This window comes from Zea mays, chromosome 10 (assembly GCF_902167145.1).
Source record: "Zea mays cultivar B73 chromosome 10, Zm-B73-REFERENCE-NAM-5.0, whole genome shotgun sequence".
In the NCBI taxonomy this organism is placed as follows: Eukaryota; Viridiplantae; Streptophyta; class Magnoliopsida; order Poales; family Poaceae; genus Zea; species Zea mays.
In genome coordinates, this window is record NC_050105.1 from 132,851,984 (window position 1) to 132,879,118 (window position 27,135).

At 47.3% G+C, this 27,135-nt stretch overlaps 2 protein-coding genes and 1 pseudogene across 9 annotated transcripts; 1 reads left to right on the plus strand and 2 right to left on the minus strand.

The window, feature by feature from the left end:
• Positions 1–5,672: 5,672 nt before the first annotated feature.
• LOC100272792 (beta-glucosidase) lies at positions 5,673–11,611 on the minus strand. 8 transcript variants are annotated; one of them, XR_004852978.1, is made up of 13 exons: positions 11,190–11,611; positions 10,140–10,206; positions 9,902–9,960; positions 9,730–9,805; positions 9,563–9,637; positions 9,151–9,485; positions 8,904–9,019; positions 8,561–8,816; positions 8,351–8,453; positions 8,138–8,249; positions 7,787–8,019; positions 6,134–6,245; positions 5,673–6,015 (listed from the first exon to the last, which is right to left on the minus strand). XR_004852978.1 is itself a non-coding variant. In XM_008663352.4 (12 exons), exons 1-11 carry the CDS (start codon positions 11,343–11,345, stop codon positions 7,835–7,837), a joined length of 1,569 nt encoding a protein of 522 aa, XP_008661574.1. In that variant the 5' UTR covers positions 11,346–11,611; the 3' UTR covers positions 6,044–6,245; positions 7,787–7,834. The 8 variants fall into 8 exon arrangements, 4 of the variants coding, with proteins under 4 accessions (XP_008661574.1, XP_035818847.1, XP_008661573.1 ...); XR_004852979.1 differs by having other exon boundaries at positions 6,105–6,245; XR_002265429.3 differs by lacking the exon at positions 7,787–8,019.
• Positions 11,612–13,779: 2,168 nt separating this feature from the next.
• On the plus strand, positions 13,780–16,597 carry LOC100281154 (peptidoglycan binding domain containing protein). The gene is made up of 6 exons (NM_001154073.2): positions 13,780–14,414; positions 14,768–14,863; positions 14,950–15,042; positions 15,348–15,591; positions 15,997–16,034; positions 16,144–16,597. The coding sequence occupies exons 1-6, from the start codon at positions 13,842–13,844 to the stop codon at positions 16,243–16,245; spliced, it is 1,146 nt and encodes a 381-aa protein (NP_001147545.2). The 5' UTR covers positions 13,780–13,841; the 3' UTR covers positions 16,246–16,597.
• Positions 16,598–21,536: 4,939 nt separating this feature from the next.
• Positions 21,537–22,982, minus strand: LOC103641845 (probable xyloglucan 6-xylosyltransferase 1; annotated as a pseudogene).
• Between the last annotated feature and the right edge of the window lie 4,153 nt (positions 22,983–27,135).

The window sequence follows — 27,135 nt, forward strand, 5'->3', positions numbered from 1 at the left end:
GCCCGGATGTGGTGTACTTCCTCTCTTGATAGTATTAGTCTCTTTACCTTTGCCCGGATGTGGTGTACTTCCTCTCTTGATAGTATTAGTCTCTTGGGAGCTTCTCCACACTTGTGCCTGATCCTTTATCCTAACCTTTTCTTGTTGCTAAGACACCAAGCTTAAAGCAAGTTATAGTGTTGTGGCACAAGATGAAGCTTCTATTCTAGTGATTACCAAAAGATGTCAATTGAAGCAAACTATCACGACTACCAATTGAAAGATACCAATTGCAAGATCATTTATTATCATAGCTCCATGATGTTTTAAGGATAAGCATCTAGTATCACCAAATTTTATAGAGCATGAGCAATCTAAAAATATGTAATTACTCACGACTAGATACCAATTCCTCGACTTATAGAGGTACCCCAGTCCTGATTGCTCCATTTCTTGATCATTTTCTCTTCTCCACCTTGAGACTACACAAGATCGCTCAAGATGCAATTAGTCTCAAAAGACGCAAGTTATGTGTGCTCCCCCTATACTTGTGCATCAAGTATTTGAAGAACTTTGCACTTTGCACATTCTAGCTTTCTCAGAACTAGAGGGGATCACAACATATCTTGGCCAAGGCATACTTTAACAATTTCAACACAAAGGGATACCGATTTGAATATCAAATGAAAGGTTGACTTAATACAACAATGCATGCCTCAAGAAGTATAACATTTTACGAGCAAACTAGACATGCTTCATACTTGACAATCATTGCACCACATATACCAATTGAAAAACAACACGATCATGCATATAAAGCGCAATGTCTAAGCACATCATAATTAAGAAGGTTCCTTAGATACACCAAAAGAATCAACATTATAAAGTAAGGAGCACCTAAGCCAAGATACTACCAATTCAGAGGCAAGACCATAGCTGTGATCACAATTAATGGAACTTCAAGGTATTCAATGAAATTGCATAGTTCCATTCTCCATACCTTTGCCTTTTCCTGAATTGCTATGAGAGCACCAGTTGTCACTAATTGAGGTCTCCTTTTGTTCATGCACCTTATAGCTCAAAAGGGTGCATTAGAGCCACAACATGGATTTTTGGTATTCACACAATACTAGACTAGAGTAATCATGTGAACATAAACTAAACAAAATGTCATGCTTGCACACATAGGTTACTCATTACACACGTATAGCATGATTTACAAAGAAAAACATGTTTATTCATGAACACATAAACGATTAATCATGGTAAATATTTCAAATGATAGGCTACCCAATGAACGATTCAAAAGATATGACTTATCGAGCACCTAGTCATGTTTAAGACAACATGAATGTGACCTTTAAAAACATGAATCAATTATTAACAAGAATCCAACGCAAGCAGTTTTCAAAGCTTAACTACTCCAAGGACAGATAGCACGACATTCAACTTTAAGAGCAATATTGATAATGCACTTAAGAAACACAGGTACCGTCTTTTGGAGAGTCAGATGCACAATCAAGGTCCTTTGCTTGATTCACCAATGATGATTAAGGACCTCTACACTTTATTTCACTTGAGATGAACATGGGATTAGTGTCTCACAATAATTCAACCTTGGGTCAATGAATAAACATCAAAACAATTAATAGCTTAAGCATAGAATTTGAGATAACCGTCTTAAGCTCTTCCATGGTCTCTAGTCCATCTCAAGGCACCTACATGGTCTAATTAGCACAATCTGGTACCCACCTCGGGATGGGTCCATGACGTTCAACCAAAAGTGCCTTTGGTACCCAAATAGTCTTTGTGCTAGTTCTAGGTGATCTAGTTATAGATCTAGCACAAGTGTATGATTTGGGTCTCCTAAGCGAATAAGATTGAGACAAATTTACTTGCTTAGGAACCTCACCTTTATTACATACCTTGGATAGATGACCCTGCTCACCACACTTGTAGCAGAAGCGTCGCTCAACCTGACATGACACTTGCTGTTTGTCATTTTCCTTGGTGAGAGTCATCTTGGAGACTTCACATGCTTGATCCGTCAATAGAGGACAAGAAGTGATCGTGTGGTTCTTGTCATTGCATCCGAAGCATCTCCTTATCCCTTCACCCTTGTTGGTGTATGGACAAGACGCAATGAGGTGTCCTGACTTGTTGCACTTAAAGCACCTCCTTTTCCCTTTTCTCTTTTTGTTCTTGGATGACATAGAGAAAAGGTTAGTGCAAACAGCATGATTAATTGAATCTTTACCTTTTTCCAAGCTCATGTTGATTTCTTCATCTTTAGGAACATTCTTCTTATTTAGCTTAACACTTGCTGCAGTTTTTCCTTTCTCAAGCTTCTTCACCACGCGCCCGTGGATATCTTGAGAAAGTTGAGCAATGTGTCTTCTCCTTAGTTGTCTTTGCTTCTTGTTCCCACGCAATTTCTTTTGTGTCCCTAAAACTTGTTGCTCAATCAATGATTGACTTTCTTTTAAGCGACAGGGGTTAGCACATGGTGATATACAATTCAAATGCGCACACGTGCGAGAATGAGGTTCACATGAATTTAAGTTCGTAATTACGACCTCATGAGCAACTTCAAGCATGATGTGTTTATCCAAGAGATTCTCATGAGAATAAGACAATGAATCATATTTTTTAGTGAGAGCTAGTTTATCATGACTTAGCAATTCTACTTGCCTCTCAAGCATGGCATTTTTCATTCTAAGTTGAGCAACACAAGATAAAGCATCATCATTTCTACTTTGCTCAATTAGAATTGAATCACACCGTTGGACCAAGACATCATGAGAGCACCTTAGCTCCTCATGTTCTTTGGTCATCTTCTCCAGGCTGTTGTTTGTTTTGATGAGAGTCTCCTCTAGCCTGAGAAGCGTCTCGCCTTGTTCCTTGTTCCTTCTCAACAGTTTAACCAAGAGCGCTTTGTCCTCTTTGTTGAGATGGATGTAGAAACGACGAATCTCCTCTTCTTCCACATCGTCGGTCTCATTTTCCCTATCATCATTGTTAGTGGAAGCAATACAGGAAAATGCACCTTGTGGTGATGAAGATTCATCCTCGTATTCCTCCTCATCATGGCTTTCGTCTCCACCGTCATTGTTAGCAATAAAACATTTATTACTAGTGGAGAACAAACCTGTTGACGAGGTGGATTCATCGTTTGGTGCCCATCGTTCTTGTTCTTCTCCCTTTGAAAGGTTAGCATCACAAGCAATATAGGGAGTAGGAGCAGTACAATTTTCCACAAAATATTTTACTTTAATTATATTCCATAAATCATGAGCATCAACAAATAAATCATTATCACTACTCATGATGGCAAAATAGGCATCTCTAGAAAGAGAATCGACTAAGATGTTGCAAGCATGGTGATTTAGAGATAGACATCTTAGTTCATCATTAGAAGGATTTTTACTAACATTAGAGGGAAAAATACTTCTACTAAAGACCTGTCTCAAATCAGGATCAACACTCATGAAAGCATTATAAATAGAGACAGACCAAGACTTGTAATTAGAGCCATCGCCTAAAAGAAGTTCTATAGTTACCTCTTGTGACGACATCGTCATCTCCGGACGGCTAAGCCCACACAGGAGAGGCCTAGCTCTGATACCAATTGAAAGTTCCCTTGTGGCAAGTTCAGCTTCGAGTTCCCTGGTGCACCGGACACTGTCCGGTGGGACACCGGACTGTCCGGTGCGCCAGACCAGGGTGCCTTTGGGTTGTCTTTTGTTCTCTTTGTTTGAACCATTTCTTGGTCTTTTTATTGGCTTATTGTGAGCCTTTGACACCTGTAAAACTTATAGACTAGAGCAAACTAGTTAGTCCAATTATTTGTGTTGGGCAATTCAACCACCAAAATCAATTTAGGAAAAGGTGTAAGCCTATTTCCCTTTCAGTCAGCCACTGATTTGTTCTTTTACCAAGCCAGAGGATACAAACTTGGAGCCAAGTCGATCAGTGCTTTCCCAGAAAAGCCAAGAATCATGCAAAAAACTAGCCTTTATTCCATTGCCGACTGTGATAGTAGTTGAAGCACGGAAAAGAGCTATGTCAGTGTTTTCACAGGGTGCTTCAGATCCAATCCATGGCCTGGAGGAGTCAGTCCAACTGAACCATAACCATATTAATCGCAAGGCCCGATTGAAACCCATTTTTTGAATGATCACTCTTCATCCATCTCCAATCCTTATCCTTCATATTTATGTGTACCTAATATAACTTAGTCACATATTTAGCAAAATGTCAGTCCACTAATTATCTCAATTACCAAAACCAAACATAGAACTTTCACATGGAATATTTTCATAGACCACATAGGCTTAAAGTACTTTACATAATCTAATTTGAATACGAGATAAAGAAGATGGCTGAAGATGATAAAGCTTTGTGATTCCAATATCCAATATCATCTGAGTAAAGCTAATGCCATGTCTGATGTGCTAAGTCGCAAGGCCATTCGTGATCGCTTAAGTTGGAAACAAGCATGGCTCAATATGCCGAGAATTGCAAAAGATGGACAAACCTTGATTCACCTAAGGGACATGGCCTATGCTACAAGTGATTTCTCACTTAGAAAGACATCAAGCATGGTCAACATTTGGATGAAGACCTATAGCTCGAATCAAATAAAGGCCAGATGATCCTAGATTTGAAAGTTTTCACTTGGATCAGTACAACACCCTTTGGTCTAGGAAATGGTTGGTAGTACCCAACCAAGAGAAGCTAAAGAAGCAAATCATGAATGGAGCTCACAAATCACTCTTCTCCAAGAGGCTATCAAGAACATGCCAAATGAAACCATCAAACCTAAAGAAGATGTGGAATCCTAAGATCAGCTTTCATATTAAGTTATGTTAATGATTATGTATAGACTTAGATTAAGAACATTTTATGTTGAAACCTAATTCACCACCTTAGCCTATGGCGCACCCGAATAACATCACTAGCGCATCTAATTGTCACCCGCCAGCGAAAAAACAAGACCACTAAAAATATGTATTTTTAGTAGTGCCCTTTTTTACTTTAAGAACTTTATTATGATTCTAAATAAAGCTCTAAAATTTTTGATCAGTCAGGCTATATATGCATGTCTTATGTTCTGAAGTTCATATATTTCATGTCAACTCGTCTATACAAGCAACCACTTTATATATGGAATAACTGCAAGTATGATGGTGACTTAACCAATACATATGACAAGAGACACTGAATCAAGAGCGAACATAAAGATTTATGTGAAACCCCCTTGCGGAGAACATCAATAAATAGGTCACGGTGTGTCGATTCCACTATATGAGATAAAACAAATACAAGATGTGAAAAGCCGACGAATGGGGAGGGGCTCCAAATTTTCAATAAATCTTTCTTTCGGTGATAGATTTGGTAGATCAAAGTATCTCCGTTACTCTATCTAACCCTGACTCTCTCTCCGAAGCCAAAGAACGAAGTTCAGGTCTCCCTACAGCGCTGCCTCTGGATGTTTTGCAAAATAAATGGGCTAGTCTAAAATTATCACAAATAGTTCCGATTTCAGCCTATAACATGTGTGGACAATGTTTTGCATAATAAATGAGCTATTTGGTCTCTATAATAATGGTTAAAATCTGGAGCTGCACGTCACACTTCGCCTAGGGGGAAGGAAACGCTCCACCCCAAGTTTCACTGTGGGCTGGACGTCGGAGATGGCAACTGTAGTGGCCCCCTTTATTAAGGATCAATAAATTCATACAAAGATCACGCCCTTCATTTTCTGAATTGAAGAAGCAGCATGTTCAGTCGTCACACTCACAAGCTCATGCTGTGTGCCTGTACTTCGAACAAGGCATCCTCTCTCTATTCATCTATTGAGCTTCAAGTGAACTCTGGAGGAACCGTTTGTACCACAGCGCCAACGACTTGGGCTTTCTCTCCTGCGTTTGGTAGTCAACGTAGTGAAGGCCGAAGCGGAGGGTGTACCCATATAGCCACTCGAAATTGTCAATGAGATACCAGATGAAGTAGCCACGGACATCGGCGCCGTCACTATATATCAAAAAGTTCAGTTCACTCAGGCATATGTTAGCTGCGGGGAACAGTTCGTCCAGGACGCATGCGATGTGATTGACGTTGACCTGTGAAATTCGAAACCAAATGGATGCACCTGATGACTTTGGCGAGTTTTGCGAGGTAGCCCTCGAGGTACCGTATCCTGCCCTGGTCGTCAAGCGAGTCCTCGGCACGGGTAGTATAACCATCCCCACCTTGTGCGTAGCCTGAAGAAACGATTTTTGAGTAACTGTGAACTTTCACATGGAATATTTTCATAGACCACACAGGCTTAAAGTACTTTACATAATCTAATTTGAATATGAGATAAAGAAGATGGCTCAAGATGATAAAACTTTGTGATTCCAATATCCAATATCATCTGAGTAAAGCTAATGTCATGTCTGATGTGCTAAGTCGCAAGGCCATTCGTGATCGCTAAAGTTGGAAACAAGCATGGCTCAATATGTCGAGAATTGCAAAACATGGACAAATCTTGATTCCCCTAAGGGACATGGCCTATGCTACAAGTGATTTCTCACTTAGAAAGACATCAAGGATGGTCAACATTTGGATGAAGACCTATAGCTCGAATCAAATAAAGGCCAGATGATCCTAGATTTGAAAGTTTTCACTTGGATCAGTACAACACCCTTTGGTCTAGGAAATGGTTGGTAGTACCCAACCAAGAGAAGCTAAAGAAGCAAATCATGAATGGAGCTCACAAATCACTCTTCTCCAAGAGTCTATCAAGAACATGCCAAATGAAACCATCAAACCTAAAGAATATGTGGAATCCTAAGATCAGCTTTCATATTAAGTTATGTTAATGATTATGTATAGACTTAGATTAAGACCATGTTATGTTGAAACCTAAATCACCACCTTAGCCTATGGTGCACCCGAATAACATCACTAGCACATCTAATTGTCACCCGCCGGTAAAAAAATAAGACCACTAGAAATATGTATTTTTAGTAGTGCCATTTTTACTTTTAGAACTATATTACGATTGACTCTAAATAAAGCTCTAAAATTTTTGATCAGTCAGGTTATATATGCATGTCTTATGTTCTGAAGTTCATATATTTCATGTCAACTCGTCTATATATTCAAGCAACCACTTAATTTATATATGGAATAACTGCAAGTATGATGGTGACTTAACCAATACATATGACAAGAGACACTGAATCAAGAGCGAACATAAAGATTTATGTGAAACACCCTTGCGGAGAACATCAATAAATAGGTCACGGTGTGTCGATTCCATTATGAGATAAAACAAATACAAGATGTGAAAAGCCGACGAATGGGGAGGGGCTCCAAATTTTCAATAAATCTTTCTTTCGGTGATAGATTTGGTAGATCAAAGTATCTCCATTACTCTCTCTAACCCTGACTCTCTCTGCGAAGCCCAAGAACGAAGTTTAGTTCTCCTACAGCGCTGCCTCTGGATGTTTTGCAAAATAAATGGGCTAGTCTAAAATTATCACAAATAGTTCCGATTTCAGCCTATAACATGTGTGGACAATGTTTTGCATAATAAATGAGCTATTTGGTCTCTATAATAATGGTTAAAATCTGGAGCTGCATGTCACACTTCGCCTAGGGGAAGAAAATGCTCCACCCCAAGTTTCACTGTGGGCTGGACGTCGGAGATGGCAACTGTAGTGGTCCCCTTTATTAAGGATCAATAAATTCATATAAAGATCACGCCCTTCATTTTCTGAATTGAAGAAGCAGCATGTTCAGTCGTCACACTCACAAGCTCATGTTGTGTGCCTGTACTTCGAACAAGGCATCCTCTCTCTATTCATCTATTGAGCTTCAAGTGAACTCTGGAGGAACCGTTTGTACCACAGCGCCGACGACTTCGGCTTTCTCTCCTGCGTTTGGTAGTCAACGTAGTGAAGGCCGAAGCGGAGGGTGTACCCATATAGCCACTCGAAATTGTCAATGAGAGACCAGATGAAGTAGCCACGGACATCGGCGCCGTCACTATATATCAAAAAGTTCAGTTCACTCAGACATATTTTAGCTGCGGGGAACAGTTCGTCCACGACGCATGCGATGTGATTGACGTTGACCTGTGAAATTCGAAACCAAATGGATGCACCTGATGACTTTGGCGAGTTTGGCGAGGTAGCCCTCGAGGTACTGTATCCTGCCCTGGTCGTCAAGCCAGTCCTCGGCACGGGTAGTATAACCATCCCCACCTTGTGCGTAGCCTGAAGAAACGATTTTTGAGTAACTGTGAACGTCAGTGAAGCGCACACGGGGCATGAATTCATGAACAGAAGCGCAAGCCGAAGCATGCAAGAGGTGCTACCATTTTCGGTTATGAACATGGGGAGATTGCTGTATCTGTTCATGATGTAGGTGACCATCTTCTCTATCCCGTCAGGAACGACGTAGAACGTCGGCATCGCTGTCTGCCGCCCAGAACTCAGCCAGGATATGCAAATGCAATCGAGTCAGCAGTGGGCCGCTGTGGGCACACCTCGATTTGAAGTAAGAAAGCAGTAGAGAGCTAGCTCACCGGAGGTCCGATGGGAATCCCGTCTCTTTCTCCCGTGTAGGCCGCCAGCGATTGGTGGAACTCCTGCCCCGACGGGCAATAACCTGGCGAGATCATGCAGTCCCTGGCGTACAGCGTCGTGTAGTGGTTGATGCCGATGAAGTCCAGCCCGTAGCCCAGCGTCCTCCTCTCCTCCGGCGAGAAGGTCGGCAGCCTGGAGCCCAGGAGCCGGCGCATCTCCGGAGGGTAGTCTCCGTAGATTATCGGGTCAAGAAACCTGCAGCAAGCGATAAAATTGGTTGGTTGGTTTGCAATGCATTGGGTGGTCTCTGGACTGTGCGTGCCGGCCGGCCGTGTGCCCTACCATGGAACGTCGAAGGCCAGCGCCCGCTCAGTCGCCAGCCGGTCCGCCGGCGCGTCCGTCAGCGGCACGAACCAGACAGTGGACATCACGATGCCGATCAAGCCCTTCTGCTTGCTCTGCAGGTTTTCAATAATCGGCTCAGAAATAGAACACGGAGCGAACGACGACGACGACGACGACCGAAGAACCAAGCAACGACCAGACAGAGCACGACCTACGTTGCAGGACAGGAGTAGTACCTTATTACCTGGTACTTGGTCTTGTAGATCTGGACGGCGGCGGCGTGGGCCAGGACGACGTTGTGCGCGGCGACGTAGGGCTCGGCGTCGGAGTTACCCCGGGCGCAGGAGCGCGAGCATCGGCCCGGCGGGTAGGTGCCGAGCATGTAGCCCCTGGTGACCGCGACGTTGGGCTCGTTGAAGGTGGCCCAGTGCCTGACGCGGTCCCCGAACGCCGCGAAGCACACGTCCGCCAGGTGGCCGAAGTCGCGCCGCGCCTCGGCGCCGCCGAGCCACGCCCCGTACCTGTCCTCCAGCTCTTGCGGGATGTCGTAGTGGGACAGCGTCACGAACGGCTCTATCCCTGTGCCGGCCGGCCGATCAAATCCCAGGCGCGCGACGAGAAAGTACGTGCATGGCTCGCGACGATGGGGTGAGTACCTTTGAGCAGGAGCGAGTCGATGAGTCTGTTGTAGAACGCGATGCCTGCTGGGTTGACCTCGCCGAATCTCCCTCCTACGTACCCTCGGCAAATGAAACATTCATCGATCGAAACCGGCTGAGAAATGACGAATTAAGCTTCAAATCTAGTACAAACAAAAACTCACTCGGAAGAATTCTGGCCCATGATATAGAAAATCTGTAGGCGTTGGTGCCGAGAGAGTGCATGAGCTCAATGTCATCCTGCAGCGACGAACGAGATAAGATCAGAGGTGGGAACTCCGGTCCAGGTTTATCCACACACGCACAACCAATTTGTAGTCATTTGTAAGACTGGACCTCGTAACGATGATAGTGATCATCCGCGACATCTCCGGTGCTTCCGTCTTCGATTCTTCCTGGAAAAAAAACACATCACTACCACTACGTCACATACATGTATGTGGAAGACTGGAGGGGTATCCCAATTAACAGGGTGGGGAGAAGAAAAAAAAAAGCAGAGAGGCAGTGGTTAATTCTTCTCCCACAGGCCACAGCCTCACTTTAGAAACGCATACGTAGTTAGTTGATGGCTTACCTGGTACGTGGCTGAAGACATCCCAGTTGCTCAAGCTCTTGTTGCCCTCGAGGTACGCGCCTTCGATCTATACCAAAGTGAAGAGAAGATCACATGATCACATCGACCGACCTCGATAGCTGCCAAGTTGATGACCATGCATTTTGTTTTGTTTTGTTTGGTTTGTTTGCTCTGTACTCTCCATGACATTCGTGCGTAATATCCGTCTTATCTTAGATAATAGTCGTTACCATCAGCAGATCAATCAGGCTGTCTCCAGCAACGTCCTCTATATTCATCCTCTATATCCGTCCTTTACAGTCTCCTCTAAAAGATTTCACACTCTATATCTCCTTCCTCTCCAACAACGTCCTCTAAATCACGTCCTCTATACTCAAATATCTATATTAGAAACATTTTTTATTTTTATTTTTTGTACATACGTATTTGTCATACTCTCAAATGTATTGTACATATTTTAGTTTTGCTAAACCGGTTATTTAAAGTATTCAAATGGATAGAAGATCGTTTAGAGGAACTCTATATATAGAGAATCCAGCAGCGTCCTCTAAATTTAGAGAACCGTTTAGAGGACGTTGCTGGAGGGCGTAGAGGACCATTCGATCCTCTATATTTAGGGTATAGAACTCTTTAGAGTCCCTTGTTGGAGCTAGTCTCAGAGAGATAAGATAGCAAGGAATGATTAGTTAAAGGTGGTGTTTGAAATAAGGTAGGCTCGGTTACTTGGGCCTGTGACTAGGTGGAGCCCAAGAGGGCCCAGTATAAGGTTGCGCGGACCGCAGCCCGGGAAACAGGTAGGAGGACGTTAGCCCGCGTCGTTTTCTCGAGACGGGGACGAGTCGAAGAACCATCCTTCACCACCGCAGGCAGGATCTAATCGGAGGGAGGCCAACTGGCCAACCAACCAGGCGCCTTGCATGCGCGGCAACCGGCGAGAGACGGAGGGAAGCAAAAGGGGAGGGCTGCTCCTGCGATGCGACTGCGAGCGGCGTGTGTGAGGAGATAGACCACCGAGGCAGTCGGTCGGCTCACCGGCCTACGCGTGTGTACCTGGTACGAGGAGGTGGCGGTGCCGAAGAGGAACGACGGCGGGAAGTCGCTCCTGCGGACGGCCGCCGCCGTGGCCCGTGGGAGAAGACAGAGGAGCCAGGCGATCATCAGAGCGCCGGCGAGCACGAACCGCCGTGCCCTGGCCCTGCCCGCCATGCTGCCGGCGTCGTGCGTGCACTGCACCAGTGCACACGCCGGTGACTAGTTTGCTGGAGAATTGAAGGGGTCGAGGGCTTTCTCGTGGGATATCTGCTCGCCGCGCTGGTTTTCGTCTGCTTTTTGGCGTGTTGGATGTATATATAGGCTGAGGTGGTTGTTTGAGAGAGAGAGAGACTGAGAGGGAGGGCGCGCGTGGTGCTTACTGCTTAGCGAGGAGAGCGTTGGAGCCTTTTTGCTTTGTCCTTACAACAAAAGTTACCTCTCCTCCTCCTCCTCCTCCACAGAACCCATGGGTTGGAGCCTTTTTTGCCATCGCGTTCCTTGCACCAAACGGTAGCCTGTGCCTGATGTGGAAACGGCAGCTGGTCCGCGCGGGACGGTCGCGGTCCTGCTACGAAGCACTGCACTGCACGAGAGGATGCGGTTAGTTCTTCTTTTTCTCGACGTCTTTAACCAGGAACCAGACGCTGGATGAAGGGGTTTCGTTTTGACGGAGGCGCGCGGAGAGCTCAGCTGTTACCGCTAGAGATGGCAACGGGTACAAACCCGCCGGGTTTTGCTATCCCAAACCCGTACCCGTGAAAAATATTTACACCCATTAAAAAACCCGTACCCATGACGGGTTTGAAATTTTGCCCAAACCCGTACCCATCGGGTTAGCGGGTACCCGCGAGTTACCCACGGGTTTTATCTCCAATGTGCTTGTTCTTTTTATAATCAATAAGTATCGTAATGATTAATGAGATCATGGTCCAAAATTTATGTAATGAACAACGAGTTCATGATTTCGTATAAAAATATTAGTAGAGAGATTTAAATACAAATAATAAGTTGTATAATCAAGTTATCTTGCACTAAGTTATCCATTCACCGCATATATAACGCTAGTAATAACTATAATAGCAAGCGAGCAACACTCTCACCAACTACTTATACATTCACCATGTGATAAAAATTAGGAAGTAAATAGAGACATAATAAGTTTGTTGTTCGTTTATAAAATAAAATGACAATATGCACTAGGTTTGATCGGGTTTAAAAAAACCCACGGGTTCACGGTTTTGGGTACTCTAGGAACAAACCCGTACCCATGAACCATCGGGTATGCATTTATGCCCATTAACAAACCTATGGGTATGAAAATTGACTCAAACCCGTACCCTAAGAGCTTGTTCGGTTATTTTCAATCCATGTGGATTGGAGGGGATTGATACGGATTGAAGGGGATTTTGACTTACTAGGGATTGAAACCCCCTCAATCTCCCTCAATCCATATGGATTGGGGTATAACCGAACAAGCTCTAATGGGGTAAAAACCCATCGGGTTTCGGGTTTCGGGTACCCATTGCCATCTCTAGTTACCGCTCACGCGACGCGACGCACGGGAAAGCGTGCGCGTCTCGCCGCCGAACACGAGCACCGATGGGACGGGGACCGCGACCGCGACCGCATTACGGTCAAGAACGAAAGCTATATCCGCAAGCAGAGCACGTTTGTAACCGTGCATGTTTCACGTTTGATGTATACTAATGCACCGCACACGCGTATGGCGTGTGTGCTTTCGGCATGGTCTGCTTGTCGAGTGTTTTTTTCCACAGGATGATGACGATGTGTCATATGCACACAGACACACAGTACAGTACACCTGACGTGACTCGTGAGCAAGCGATCACCGTTCGCGTCTTGACCTTCTTAGCATCTCCAAGAGAGGACTTAAGCCGGATCCTATATTCAAATATAGGAGTTAAGATCTCGAGATAACTTCCAACAAAGTTGCTGTTTTATAAATTTCCATCAAATGAATATAGCACCCAGTCAGGGGACCTATTCCTATATGTTTAATCTCACGGAGTTAACTAACTCGTGGGTTTAGGAGTTGCTGTTGGAGTTGAGAAAAATTTGTTGATCTAAGTTAATTTGAATCAAGTCTAATTTAGTTTTTGAGGCCCTAATTATATGAGTTCCTTTCGGAGATGCTCTACCATATGATAGGAGTACTCGACAAATACATTGGGACGTCAGATTACGATGAGTTCAGCCCCCTTTTTTTTCCCTCGAAAATTCGCTTTCACATGGTCCCAAGTTCACCATGTTACAACTTCCGGTTTCTCTTCTGGTCCGGTATGCTCCTTCCGATTTCTCTTATGGGCTCATATGCTCCTGATTGGCCCAGCCTTATACAGAGAACTGAGAGTAAGGCCCATCTGATCAGACCAGCCCATGCTGGCATGCTCCATTAGATCGTCCCGCTGGCCGCCTGGACGTACGCGCGCGCGCGCGCGACGCCACACACCTTTCAGTCGTGCAGAGTGTTCTTTTTTTTTTTTGACGACCTGCAGTTACAGACAGGAGTACAGGACTAGCTCCGGCGGCAAATATCAACCGCCACGCCACGGCCGAGAAATATCCACCATCCACGGCTAGTGTCCGTGTCCTCGCAGCTGCAGTTCACTCCCGGTCCTGGTGACCCACGCCCGATCCTGCTCCCGGACAATGATCGCCGCCGCCGTCGCGGCAGGCGCGGCCACCGCCTTCCCGTTCGTCTCCACCGCCTACCGCCGCCCGCGCCTCCAGCAGCCCTGTCCGCGCCGCGCCGCGGCCGTCCTCCCGGCCCGCGCCACCGGCGGTGCCTCGTCCTGGGAGGAGCGCGAGGAGGCGCGGTGGCTCCGCGAGGAGCAGCGCTGGCTGCGGGAGGAGCAGCGGTGGCTCCGCGAGGAGTCGCGCTGGCGCGCCGAGCGCGAGGCCCTCCTCGCCGAGGTGGCCGCGCTGCGGCTCCGCCTCCGCGCGCTCGAGGGCGCTCGCCCTGACCACCTCGCGGTCGCCGTCGACGCCGTGGCCTCGCCTGCGCCCCCGCCCGCGGTGCCCGCGCCGCAGCCCAGGCCGGCGCTCATCCAGGAGGCAGCCGCGGTGGAGGTCGAGGTCGAGGTGAGGAAGGAGGTGGTGGTGGTCCAAGAGAAGAAGGTGGCGCCCAAGGCCGAGGCGGCGGTGAGCGGCGCAGCTGGTGCCAGCGAGAGCAGGAGGACGCTGAGGACGGGGGCCGAGGGCGAGGACGTGCGCGCGATGCAGGTGATGTGAGCGTCGTCGCAGGCCTCTCGTTCCGGATAATATATGATTCGTGCTGCACGACGTGTGTGGGTGTGGCTGATACGGCCCGGCCCAGGCCCAGCAGTGCTCGGATATAGGTGGCAATCGACTGACTCTACGCGGCAGGATTTTTCTCTACAGTTTTGCAGCGTTTGCAATCAAACGGCTAGCTCTAAATTCCCAAACTTCTGATGAATCCCACTACATTAGGGCTAGTTTGAGAACTTCATTTTTTCCAAGGAATTCCTATTTCATCAAGAGAAAATAAACTAGTTTCTCTTAGTAGGCAATTGTTTGTCAGTACAAAAACTAACAGCATTTTCTGCCTGACGCAGGAAGCTTTGCAGAAGCTCGGTTTTTACTCAGGCGAGGAAGACATGGAGTACTCCAGTTTCTCGTCTGGCACCGAGCGAGCTGTCAAGACATGGCAGGTTATTAATACTCCTCAAGATTATCCTTCACACTACATTGCATCTATATATGCTACTGGATGATGATACGCGCTCTCTTCTTCCAGGCAACGGTAGGAGCTTCAGAGAACGGGGTGATGACATCGGAGCTGCTTGAGTGGCTATTCTCGGGGAAGACCGGGGAAGACGTGAAAACCAAAGTGAGTTCAGCTTCAACACCTTGCCAATGTCAGAGCATTTCTCAGCGAACTCTACAATATGTCAAGGCTTTCGTGCTTCACAGAAGAAGGAAAAAAACATGATTTTTTCTGAATATTCACGATACGTGGTTAACCATAAATCACGAGTAGAAAAAGATATCTTCTGAACAGAAATATTTTCTTCTTCTTCTGCGGTACAGGAAGAGCTTCTTTGTGAACTAACAGGCCTACTAGCTATGAAAACTTTGCACTGTACATCGGGATTCATAGAGCAGTTTTTTTTTCACATTTCAAATTTCTTGCAGGATGGCACAAACGGAGCAGCGGTTCCTGCTGTAACAGGGATCGCGGAGGTACGCAAAACTACGGTTGCAGAAAACGGTGTCTCGGGAGTTGGGGTCTCCGAGCACAGAGTGTTTCTTCTCGGTGAAAACAGGTGGGAAGACCCAACCAGACTGACGCATAACAAAAAGACAGCCAGCACCGGCACAGTTGCATCTACTAAGACTTGCATCTCCTGTCGAGGCGAAGGCCGCCTCATGTGCTTAGGTACTAAACCCTACTGGTTACGCTAACGTGTACGATTGCATATTCAGCTTCCGTATGTACGTACACTCATGTCTCATAGTAGTCTATGGAACCTGAACCATGGTACGTAGACTTTTATCAGATACGTAAATTAACAAGTGCATGTAGTTCTTCTGTTCCGAATTTCTAGCAAGACTGGATGCAACAGATCAACTGTTTTCACGCTCACCTCTACTGTTATTTCAACCCCTGTTTGATATCTGATGTATAGTAATTAAGAAACCACATATGAAAACAGTGGCTGACTATCATGCTTACCTTATATATATTTTTTTCAGAACCGTGTACTGATAAGTGAGCAGGAGCGTCCAATCGCTTTTCATTCATGCTTTCACTAGTCCTGATTTTGTTTCTTCTTTCCTGCAGAATGTGATGGAACAGGTGAGCCGAACATTGAACCGCAGGTAACCACCGTAGCCTCCTGTTGCACAAAATGCATGCATCATCCCTTCAGTTAAAGTTAAATTTTGCTCTATCTTCTTGTCTGACGCATTCCTTTTCCTCGAAATGCAGTTCTTGGAGTGGGTCGGTGAAGATACGAAGTGCCCATACTGTGAAGGAATTGGTTCCATTTTGTGTGATGTTTGTGATGGAAAGAAAGTAATGGCAAGTTAAGTAAGGCTTAGAGCAAGAATTCCCTGCCTTGTCTGTGTTCGGTTCCCATCCCACCCTGGTAAGCACGCCTAGGCCAGGCATCAACGCCAGACAGTTCGATCTGGGGTCGGATGCGGCTGCCTAGCGTCGCTCCCCAGGCGAGGGTTGCAGCCAGACACGCTAATAATATCAGCATGTGTAGATGCTAGCAAAATATTCAGTTTTATCACAGAACTGGAGAATGCGTTCAAATGGCAGTTCGAGTGGACTGCTGTCCCGCAGAAAGCGGAGACATAAGCAACAGTGTAACACTTTTATGGTACAATAGGAGATGGAAAAATACGAGGGAAGAAGAGGATTCCTTTCCCAAATCAGGCCGGTAAAATTAACATCTCTATTAACATTTCATATGTTGCAATCTCTTCCCGAGAGTATGTGATAATCAAAGCTATGTTGCGGAATGGACGAAATGAACAGAATAATATAAGTATTTGGTTGAATTCACCCATCAATCCGTTGGTGTTATCGAGTCGAGTGATGATACAGGGCTATTTTTTTATGCAAGTTAACAGATTGAATTTTATTGATAGCATTTACAGAAATGGACGAATGAATCAAATCATGTACAGATTTGTGAACTCCAGCAATATATGCAGACTGCCTACATGCACAAAGAAGTCATCGCATATACACATTGTGCCAATGACGCAGCATCCTCTGGAGACAGGGTCCCTGTCAGATCGGAATGAAGAACCTGCTCTCCATGCCTTTTCCCAGTCCTCCCACTCCAGTTTCTCCCACCATTCAACTGAACCGCACACCTGCTTCAGTTTCCCACAGCTGTACTTGTACGCGCTGCTCAGTGGTATGCTTCTCAGACTCGGGCAATCCTCCACCCGGATGGTCTCAAGGCTGGGAAAATCTCTTGGCCTGCATATGCTTCTCAGGCTCCTGACATCAGTCAGCACGATTGATCTTAGATTCAGTAACTCGGCACGCGTATTGTCAGTCCACTCATCTTCCTGCCCTTTATTAGAAGGATGGCCCCGCCTCATCACCACTACCTTCTTCAACAATCTTCAGCAACCCATCGCAATGGGTTATGACGAGCCTCTCGAGCATTCCAAGCTTCAGGACCCATGTGATGTTCTTCAGCCTGGGCCAACTAGAAATGGTCAATTTGCGGATGTGCTGAAAATGGTGGGGCGTTGTTGCAACGATGACGTTCTCCAGTGCAGGAAGAACTGAGAGGGTGAGGAGCTGCAGGCCTGAATCTCAGACTGCCAGCAACAAGAGTGTTTAGATTATAGCATGATTCTACATACAGCTCCTCGAATTGCACCAAGTGATCGAGATCGGAGATTTTGATCGAGTGCATTTCTCTACAGTACTGTATCTTAAGTAGCAATAGAAATCAATCTTTTCATGGCCATTGTGTCTGGAGTTGGGATGCCTACATCCTCCAGACTCCAGTTGGAATCTCTTTTTTACATCATCAAGTAGCAATAGAAATCAATCTTTTCATGGCCAGTCCCTTCACCAAGAATTTGGCCCGTTTCTCAACTATCTGTGATTTTCATTCCCATGGCAAATTAAGCCTCTCAGAGATAGTCTGCTGCATCTCCACTGTGTTCAGGGTCTCTGAATTGGATACTTCAATAAAGACTAGGTGAGTGCCCGTGCGTTGCTACGGAAGTAAAAAATTTGTATGAAACATATAAACGGACGGGCACTCACCTAGTATGAAATGATGTTAAGTAGTTATTAGCAATATGACGCTGAGAAGCATATAAACGGACGGGCACTCACCTAGTATGAAATGATGTTAGCAGAGCGAGGGCGTCCACCACCAGCCGTGCCCCCGCCCGCGAGTTAGGCCGCCGCCCTCGCAAGCCACACCGCCCGCGATCCCCGGCGCGCTTCTTCCCACCCCTGCGCAAGCCACACCGCCCGCGATCCCCGGCGCCGTGATGCTAGCCACCCGCGCAAGCCACACCGCCCCCATCCCCCGGCGCCCTCGCTTCCCGCGCGCGTCGCCCGCGCCGCTGGTAATCCCGCCCATCCACCACGTCGTGATGCCCCGCGCCGTGATCCCCGTCGTGGGGTTTCCTGAGGTCTCAACGCCCGTGCCCCCGCCCGCTGGGTATCCCGCGCACACCAAACCTCGCCCCTGCGCGCGCCCTCGACGGCACTCACGGCGCCCTATTCCATACCTGGCAGCGACCGCCTGCCACCCCGCCCCCTCCCCCGGCTCGCCGTGATGACCGTCGTGGGGTTTCCCGACCGCGCCGGGTATCCCGCCCACACCAAACTACGCCCCTGCGCGCGCCCTCGACGGCACTCACGGCGCCCTATTCCATACCTGGCAGCGACGGCTATTAAAAGGATGGACAGAGGTGAGGTCTGCAACCCATCCCCACTCTCCTCAAATTCACCGATTCATCACCCTCATCCATCTTTGGATCTTGTTGTGTGCTGTCTAGAGATTGTAATTTTGTGAAAAAAGGTTTGTAATTTTGTCTTGTGCTATACATTATGAAGTTAAAAATATCGCTGTAACACTAATATTATATTGACGATATAAATATGTAATATTACTAGGTGAGTGCCCGTGCGTTGCTACGGAAGTAAAAAATTTGTATGAAACATATAAACGGACGGGCACTCACCTAGTATGAAATGATGTTAAGTAGTTATTAGCAATATGACGCTGAGAAGCATATAAACGGACGGGCACTCACCTAGTATGAAATGATGTTAGCAGAGCGAGGGCGTCCACCACCAGCCGTGCCCCCGCCCGCGAGTTAGGCCGCCGCCCTCGCAAGCCACACCGCCCGCGATCCCCGGCGCGCTTCTTCCCGCCCCTGCGCAAGCCACACCGCCCGCGATCCCCGGCGCCGTGATGCCAGCCACCCGCGCAAGCCACACCGCCCCCATCCCCCGGCGCCCTCGCTTCCCGCGCGCGTCGCCCGCGCCGCTGGTAATCCCGCCCATCCACCACGTCGTGATGCCCCGCGCCGTGATCCCCGTCGTGGGGTTTCCTGAGGTCTCAACGCCCGTGCCCCCGCCCGCTGGGTATCCCGCGCACACCAAACCTCGCCCCTGCGCGCGCCCTCGACGGCACTCACGGCGCCCTATTCCATACCTGGCAGCGACCGCCTGCCACCCCGCCCCCTCCCCCGGCTCGCCGTGATGACCGTCGTGGGGTTTCCCGACCGCGCCGGGTATCCCGCCCACACCAAACTACGCCCCTGCGCGCGCCCTCGACGGCACTCACGGCGCCCTATTCCATACCTGGCAGCGACGGCTATTAAAAGGATGGACAGAGGTGAGGTCTGCAACCCATCCCCACTCTCCTCAAATTCACCGATTCATCACCCTCATCCATCTTTGGATCTTGTTGTGTGCTGTCTAGAGATTGTAATTTTGTGAAAAAAGGTTTGTAATTTTGTCTTGTGCTATACATTATGAAGTTAAAAATATCGCTGTAACACTAATATTATATTGACGATATAAATATGTAATATTATTATAAATATACTGATTCAAATAGAGTAAACTGATGTCGAACAAACATTATAATCAAGAAAAGCTTATTGATGTCGATCAAAATACTGAACCAAGTTAGCTAGCTTAGTCTCCAGCTAATAGGATATGTTGCCTTGTTGCAAATCTGAATTAATAATAAATCATACCTCACCGTGGTGAGTTACCAGCAATAATTCAGGACACCCATCTATATCACACGCTCAAGTACTCCCCCAACAATCACCAGTAAATCGTCAGCTAATTAACTACTGAATGATCCCTAGAACAATCACCAATAAAACAAAGTTCAGGATCATTTCCAATAACATTTGAAACTGCATGGGTCATCCACATGTATCTAGAAACAGGGATAGGCTTAAACAATTAAACTGCATGAGTTCATATCTGTCATAGGCCAAGAAATACTGACAATTAAACTGTATAATCGTACTGTCAAGACAAAGCAATTAAACAAACATTATAATTTTGTTGACTATTATAAATACTGATGCATCAAATTGTAGGTCACCTATGTAATTTAGGGCTATTTTTCTGTCATGCCAATTCATAGCAAGAACCATGGCCATTCTTGGAAAAAACTTGCCTTGCTTGTTGCTTCTAACAGGAAGCATGGGTAATGAAGGCAATCGCCTCCCTTGGAGCACAACTTTGCAGATTACTTAAACAAGGAAAAATAAAACGATCAGCAGCCGCACGACGCGGTACTCGAACATGAAGAGCATGAGCGTGTACCAGATGATGCATTGGAGCAGCGCCACGTCCCGCGCCGAGTCGACCATGTTGTCCATGAAGAAGACGTAGGCGGTGACGTCGTTGCCGGCTCCCACGTGCAGGCGCTCGAACGCCATCAGGTTGAGCAGCACATACTCAGTTGTGTCATCCACGGTGATGGGCAGCAGGTAAAGCGTGCCCCTGTGGAAGCGGATGTCCAGGAAGCTGCTCGTTGCGCTGCGCCTGATCTGGACGTCCGCCTCGTACAGCTCCTCCGCCGACCTGCTCCTGCGGAACATGTCCAGCGGGTGGAGAGCCAGGCCGGCGCGGCGGCGCCCGTCGTCAGCGGCCACGCCGCCGTCGGGGACAGAAACAGAAGCACTATTCGGTTGATCACATATTCACTGTCATTGACTACATTGACTACAAGTTGCATTTCACTGTCAGAGACGCTGTTAAGCTTAACTCGTCATGATGGTAATGGAAGCTTGCAATACAATAGTCAGAATAGCAGCATTTCTAGAAGAACGTAATCTTCCCCAGAATGATAACAAAATGCATCCTAGCAAGCTTTTGTTTCTTCATGTTTACCGGAGTTTACATCAACATCGAGTGCAAAAGGAACGACATGCAACACAAAAATGCCTTTAACCCAGTTGCAAAGAATCCATCAACCAGAACCAGGTTCACATAACTCCACAGTTAGCCATCAATGTCAATGGAAGATGTTATCAACAAGGACAACATAATTGGCTCAATGGTGGATAGCACCAGTTCCACTTAATAATTTAAAGCAAAGGACAAATCATGACAATGGAAACTGAAATTTGAGCTTGTATATGTTCCAAAATACACCTAGCAACCCAGTAGCCACTAATAGTAAGGCAAAGAAGAGAGCAAAATAATTGGCTCACAAGATATGTTATCTTATCCCGTCCATGAAGATACCAATATCACAAGAACAATTCCTTTGATGCTTGGGTTGTTGGCACTCTTATAAAAAGAAATCCCCGCAATAAGAGAAAAACAGGGAACTCTATTGAAATCTATCATGCAACCGGTAACTTAAGTTCATCCATTAACTCGTTTCTACGAGCGTAAGACATAACTTATGCCAATAAATAAACATAACATAATTCTCCTAACACCTCACATTAGAACAAAGATATCCATCCCATAACCCCAACCCAAACTTCTGTTGTCACCCGATTCTACAAAAAGAACACTTTGGATTTAGACTCAACAGGATCTAGAACGAACCAAGAAAATAACAAGTTGAATTGTACTCTAATTATCATGTGGAAGCCTTGAATGCTGGATGAAGCAACCCAAGCTCATCCTTTGTCTCAAGTGGGTTGCTGGTCTCGTTCCTGATCCTCTTCACTCTCCTGCTTGCTAGTGACTTGTGTGTGAACCCATACATCTGCAAGATCTGGTTATCCCCAAAATTGAATGCACGGTCCATATTCTTGAGGCATCGCTCGACAGGGTAGTCTCCAAATTTGCCACACGGCTTGCACCCGACAAAGTGTGTGACGAGTGGCCACCGGTGATCGCCGAGCCCTGGCTTGTAATTCTCAAGCATCTCCTCGTACCTGTCGACCAAGATCCCCCAGTATCCATGGAGGTAGTACCCATTCTCAAGGTAAACCTTATCACCCCATTTCTCGCGCTGCGTCGCGAGGATGTACACCATGGCCGACTGATCGTCGGCCTCGAATACTGGCCGATCCTTCAAGGACTTGGTCAGCACCTTGCCGGCTTCAATGCGGACAGGGCCCTTTGGCCCCATTGGCGCCCAGGTATCCAGCATGTCAAGCGACCACTGGCAGTTGCGCAGCAAGAAGCTGCCGGTGTTGAGCCCGATCCAATTCTTGTCGTCGTAGACCATCTCGTCCCAGCCGTGCATGATGAGGTTGTACGGCCCGTAGCGCTGCGCTCCCACGGGAGCTCGAATGCCATGTCGGTGAACATGGCACAGAGTCCATCCACCAGAGGAACTCGACCTCCGGGTGCGCGAGGAGCAGCGCCCGCATGAGCGGGAGCTTGGCCCAGAAGCCTGCCATCTCGGCGTCGAGCAGCGCCATGTTGTAGAAGACCTCGATGCCGTGGACGCAACAGTAGTCCATCTTGTTCTTGATGGACTTGAGGAGGTAGTGGTCCCCGACGGGGTTCTCGCAGGGCTTGGGCGAGGACCCCGTGACGAGCAGCACTCGTGGCTTGATGTCGTTGAGGAAGGGCGGCGTCTCCGGGTGGCGGCGGTGCCAGGCGGCGCGCTGCTCGTCCCAGTCGAAGATCTTGGGGCCCAGCGTGTAGGGCGGGTCCCTGAGCGACCTCGGCGGCGGGTCGGGGTCGTCGTCGCGGCGGGCGGAGGAGGACAAGGACGATGTGGTGGTGGTGGAGGCCCTGGACCTGGCGTCGTGGTGCTCGGCCAGCGCCCGGTGCGGGTGGGACATCCCACGAATTGCGGCCAGGGAACACATATCAGCGAACACATCCCACGAATGGTGCCTTCTCTCTCCCCCCCTCTCTCTCCTGATAGGGTAACCAGCGGATTAGAGTGTAGTGGCGCCGCCATGCTCCTCCTCTGCCTCATGCTTGCTGGTGGTCAGGTGCCCTCGGCGTCAGTCTAGATCTCATGCGGGCGCGGGCCGCCACACGGGGAGAAGAATGGGACGCCGGCAGGCGGGGGAGGAGGGTGGGAAGGGGACGACGGGCCACCACGCGGGGTGAGAGAAGAGGTGTGTGAGTCGGTTAGGGTTTACCACGCGAGGGGGAGCGCTCATCCGCACAGCAGTGAAGGAGCTCCTCCCCGTCTCCGCTGCAGGCCACGCCCAGTCTGCCACCGCCCGGATCCTTCACCAACCGGTCGATCTGCATATCTCCTTGCTTGATCTATGGATCCGCGATGAGATTCAGGAGAGACGACGACTGGGATTGTGGGTGATGGGGGCGGAGGAAGAGTGGACGGGGGTCGCGTACCTTGCGGGGATGGGCAAGGCGGGATGGGATTTCCGGTGGGGGTGGGCAGCGGAGGCTAGCGTGAGGGGGCAGGGGCTGCAAGGGAGGGGGAGGGGACGCACGGGCAGGGGGGCGGAGGGGCTGAGCGTGGGGAGGCGGGGGTGACGCGGCGGCGGACGCGAGCTGGGGCAGAGCATCGCGACAACGAAGGAAGGGGAGATGCGGGACGGGGCGAGGATCGCGGGAGCGGGGGCACGGCCGCACGGTGGACGCCCTCGTTAGAGACTTATGGAGTAGTAGAGATAACAACCTGGAATACCCAATTTAAGGAAAGGTATAAAAAAAGAGTCACATCCACCCCATGCTGTAAAAATCAAATATGCATAGTTCATGTAAATATCCATAGTTTATATCTGAACCTCCAACATCTTCAGCTTGAACTAGTACTCGTGAACAACATATTAGTTGTGCTATATGCTATTCATTTGAGGGGATTTTCCCTTTATTTTCCTTAAAAAGAAATGAACAAAACATGTGGCCAGCCAACTGGGCCACTACAAGGCCTGGTGGCCGAGCGGCCCAGCCGGCAGGGAGGCATTGCCTGGCGTTTCGATGCCTTCACGTGAGACCGTAGGAGGGGGCGGGCAGAAGGCCGAGCAAACGGCTGGGCGGCGGCGGCAACCGCTGCTCCGTTCTCTCCGGCTTCCTCGTTCCACGACTGCAGATCGCTCCCCTCTTCTCGGTAACAGTCTCTCGTTCGGCTCCTTAAGTGGATCCCCTTCCCCTGTACTCTCTCTAAGGGAAACGCAGAAACAGAGGGCTCTACGGTTCCATCCTATCCACTGTTCCGGCGAGAAATCCTTCGATCTACTCGATTCCGGGTGTCCTGGTCTCGTCCTTATCGTCGGCTGTCTGTTGTTCTCGGTGGTGGTGGTGTGGTGTTGTTGATGCCGTGCCTTGGTGCTGCTCGTTGATTCTCTGGTCTCTGTCCACCGTGGCCTGGTGCTTGGGCTTCCTGCTGCGCGGTGTTCCTCTTCTCGGGCTGGTGTCGTGGACGTCTCCCTCGGCTCCGGCAGCGGCTCTAGTATCTCCGTCAACCTCCCGCCGTGCAGGCCCGGACGTGGGCGGCGGAATTGGTTTTCTGGGACAGAACCTTGTGTTCGCTGAGCTGGTCTTCCCACGTAGACAATCTACGTGTTGTGAGTTATTCGTTGTCTCACTTTATTTACTGTTTAATTTTGTGCAATCTGCTAGTATTAAAATACTTGGGTGTGATTGCACTGTTATGGGCGGATTTGTGTGCTCGATGATGATAGCGGTGTAGTGAGACAACGTGACAGTCTGGGTTTTAGTGTATTATCATTTTCAGCATTGATATTATTTGTGCCTAATTAAATCTCTTTGTTGAGGTTGTTTACCTATGTTAAATTCTGTTAATTTATTTAGTACACAGCTCCTTTCTATCATTATTTATATTTGATTATTAGGCTTATTATATCTAATCTAAAACCCTGATTTGGTAAGATTAGACTGTCACGTTAGTCAAGGATCTCTGATCACCTATTAGCGTTGGAGGGCTGTTTATTACAGCAACCCGCTATTTTGAGAGCAATATTTTAAGATAAACAATTATGTTTATTTGTTTAATCTGCCTTCTTCATCTGCAAGCCATGTTTAATTATAAGATGGACCTCAGATGCTATTTTACATGTTTACATGTTCTAGAATTGCTACTGTTCATTGCTGCAATAATTATATATGACATTTATCTGAGTTATATGCTTGTTTTATTCGGAATTAGAATATTTAATCTATTTAAATCTGAAGGAAGCATGTCACTTATTTCTCTAAATTTACAACACTATATACATGCGTGCCAGAAATACTTGACTACACAAGAACCCATTTCTGAAAGTCTGAAACTCAAAATCTTTGCACTTTAATTTAATTCGTTCTGCATATCATTCTGAATACACTACGAATGTAAGCACCATTAAATTCACCCTTGAAGCAATCCTATGTATGCAATTTAAAACAAGAACGCAAAGAAGCAGATTCACGTATATTCTGATGAGTAAATTGCAGCTTTGGAAGAAGCAGAATGGTAGTACCTGATAATTGTGATATTTCCTTTCGAGTTCATTGTTGAAGGTGGACAGTAGCAACTCCAGGCTCACGTTGTTGAGAAGGGTGGAGATAGAAAATTCCAGAAGAAGAAGAAAACTCTCCACAGAAGAATATGAACCAACCTAAGTCCAAAAAGATGAAGAAGAAAAAGGAGGACTTTATCTGCTACGTTTGTGGTGTCTCCGGACATACAGCTTGGAGATGCAAACTTAGGAAGGGAAAAGGTCCTCCACCTCAGCGCAAAGAAGGGAACGTGGTGGTTAACTCCACCCCAGGGTATGCACCTCAGGCCTTTATGGCAAGTCCATCAGATGACTGGTGGATGGATTCCGGTGCTACTGTTCATATTTGTGCTGATCGATCCATGTTCTCTTCATTCCAGGGATACAGCAGCGCACCAGTATTGATGGGAAATGGTGTTCCGGCAGCAGTTCGAGGTACTGGACAGGTCTACCTGAAGTTAACTTCAGGAAAGACGCTCGTGCTGAAGGACGTACTCTATGTGCCATCGATGAGCCGGAACCTCATTTCAGTGTCGCTGCTATGTCGACAGGGTCTCAAATTAGTGTTTGAGTCTAATAAAGTGGTCCTGTCTAAGTTTGGTACTTTTGTTGGAAAGTCATATGAGTCAGGCGGTTTGTTCCGTCTTTCTGTTTTGAATAATCATTCTTCTTACCATGTTAATGTGGTCTGTAATAACGATTCCATTAATAATATATGGCATTCCCGTTTGTGTCATGTGAATTTTGAGGCCATTAAGAGATTAAGTGACATGTCTTTAATTCCTGAATATAAACATGTTAAAGGTGTAAAATGTGGTATTTGTGTGCAAGCTAAGCAGCCTAGAAAACCGTTTCATACGGTTGAAGGCAGAAGTACCACTCCTTTAGAATTAATTCACTCAGATATCTGTGAGATGAATGGTATAATCACAAAAGGCGGTAAAAGATACTTTCTTACCTTGATAGATGATGCTACCAGGTTCTGTTATATTTACTTACTCAGAACTAAAGATGAGACACTAGAACACTTTAAGATCTATAAGACTGAAGTTGAAAACCAGTTAGACAAGAAAATTAAAAGGCTGCGGTCTGATAGAGGAGGTGAATACCTTTCCAACCTTTTCGATGAGTACTGCAAAGAGTGTGGAATCATTCATGAAACCACCGCTCCATATTCACCTCAGTCAAATGGCGTAGCTGAAAGGAAGAACCGAACGGTGTGTGACTTAGCTAACGCTTTGTTGCAAAGTTCGGGGATGCCTGACATATGGTGGGGCGAGGCAGTACTCACAGTATGCTATGTCCTGAACAGGGTGCCGCCTCGCAACCGTGAGGCCACACCCTATGAAGGATTTAAAGGAAGGAAGCCAGATCTTTCGCATCTTCGGACTTGGGGTTGCCTTGCAAAGGTGAATGTCCCGTTGCCGAAGAAGAGAAAGCTAGGCCCTAAGACCGTAGACTGTGTCTTTCTGGGTTATGCACATAACAGTGCAGCTTATAGATTTCTAGTGGTCCATTCCGAGACAAGCGAAATCGCTGTAAATGTAATAATAGAGTCTCG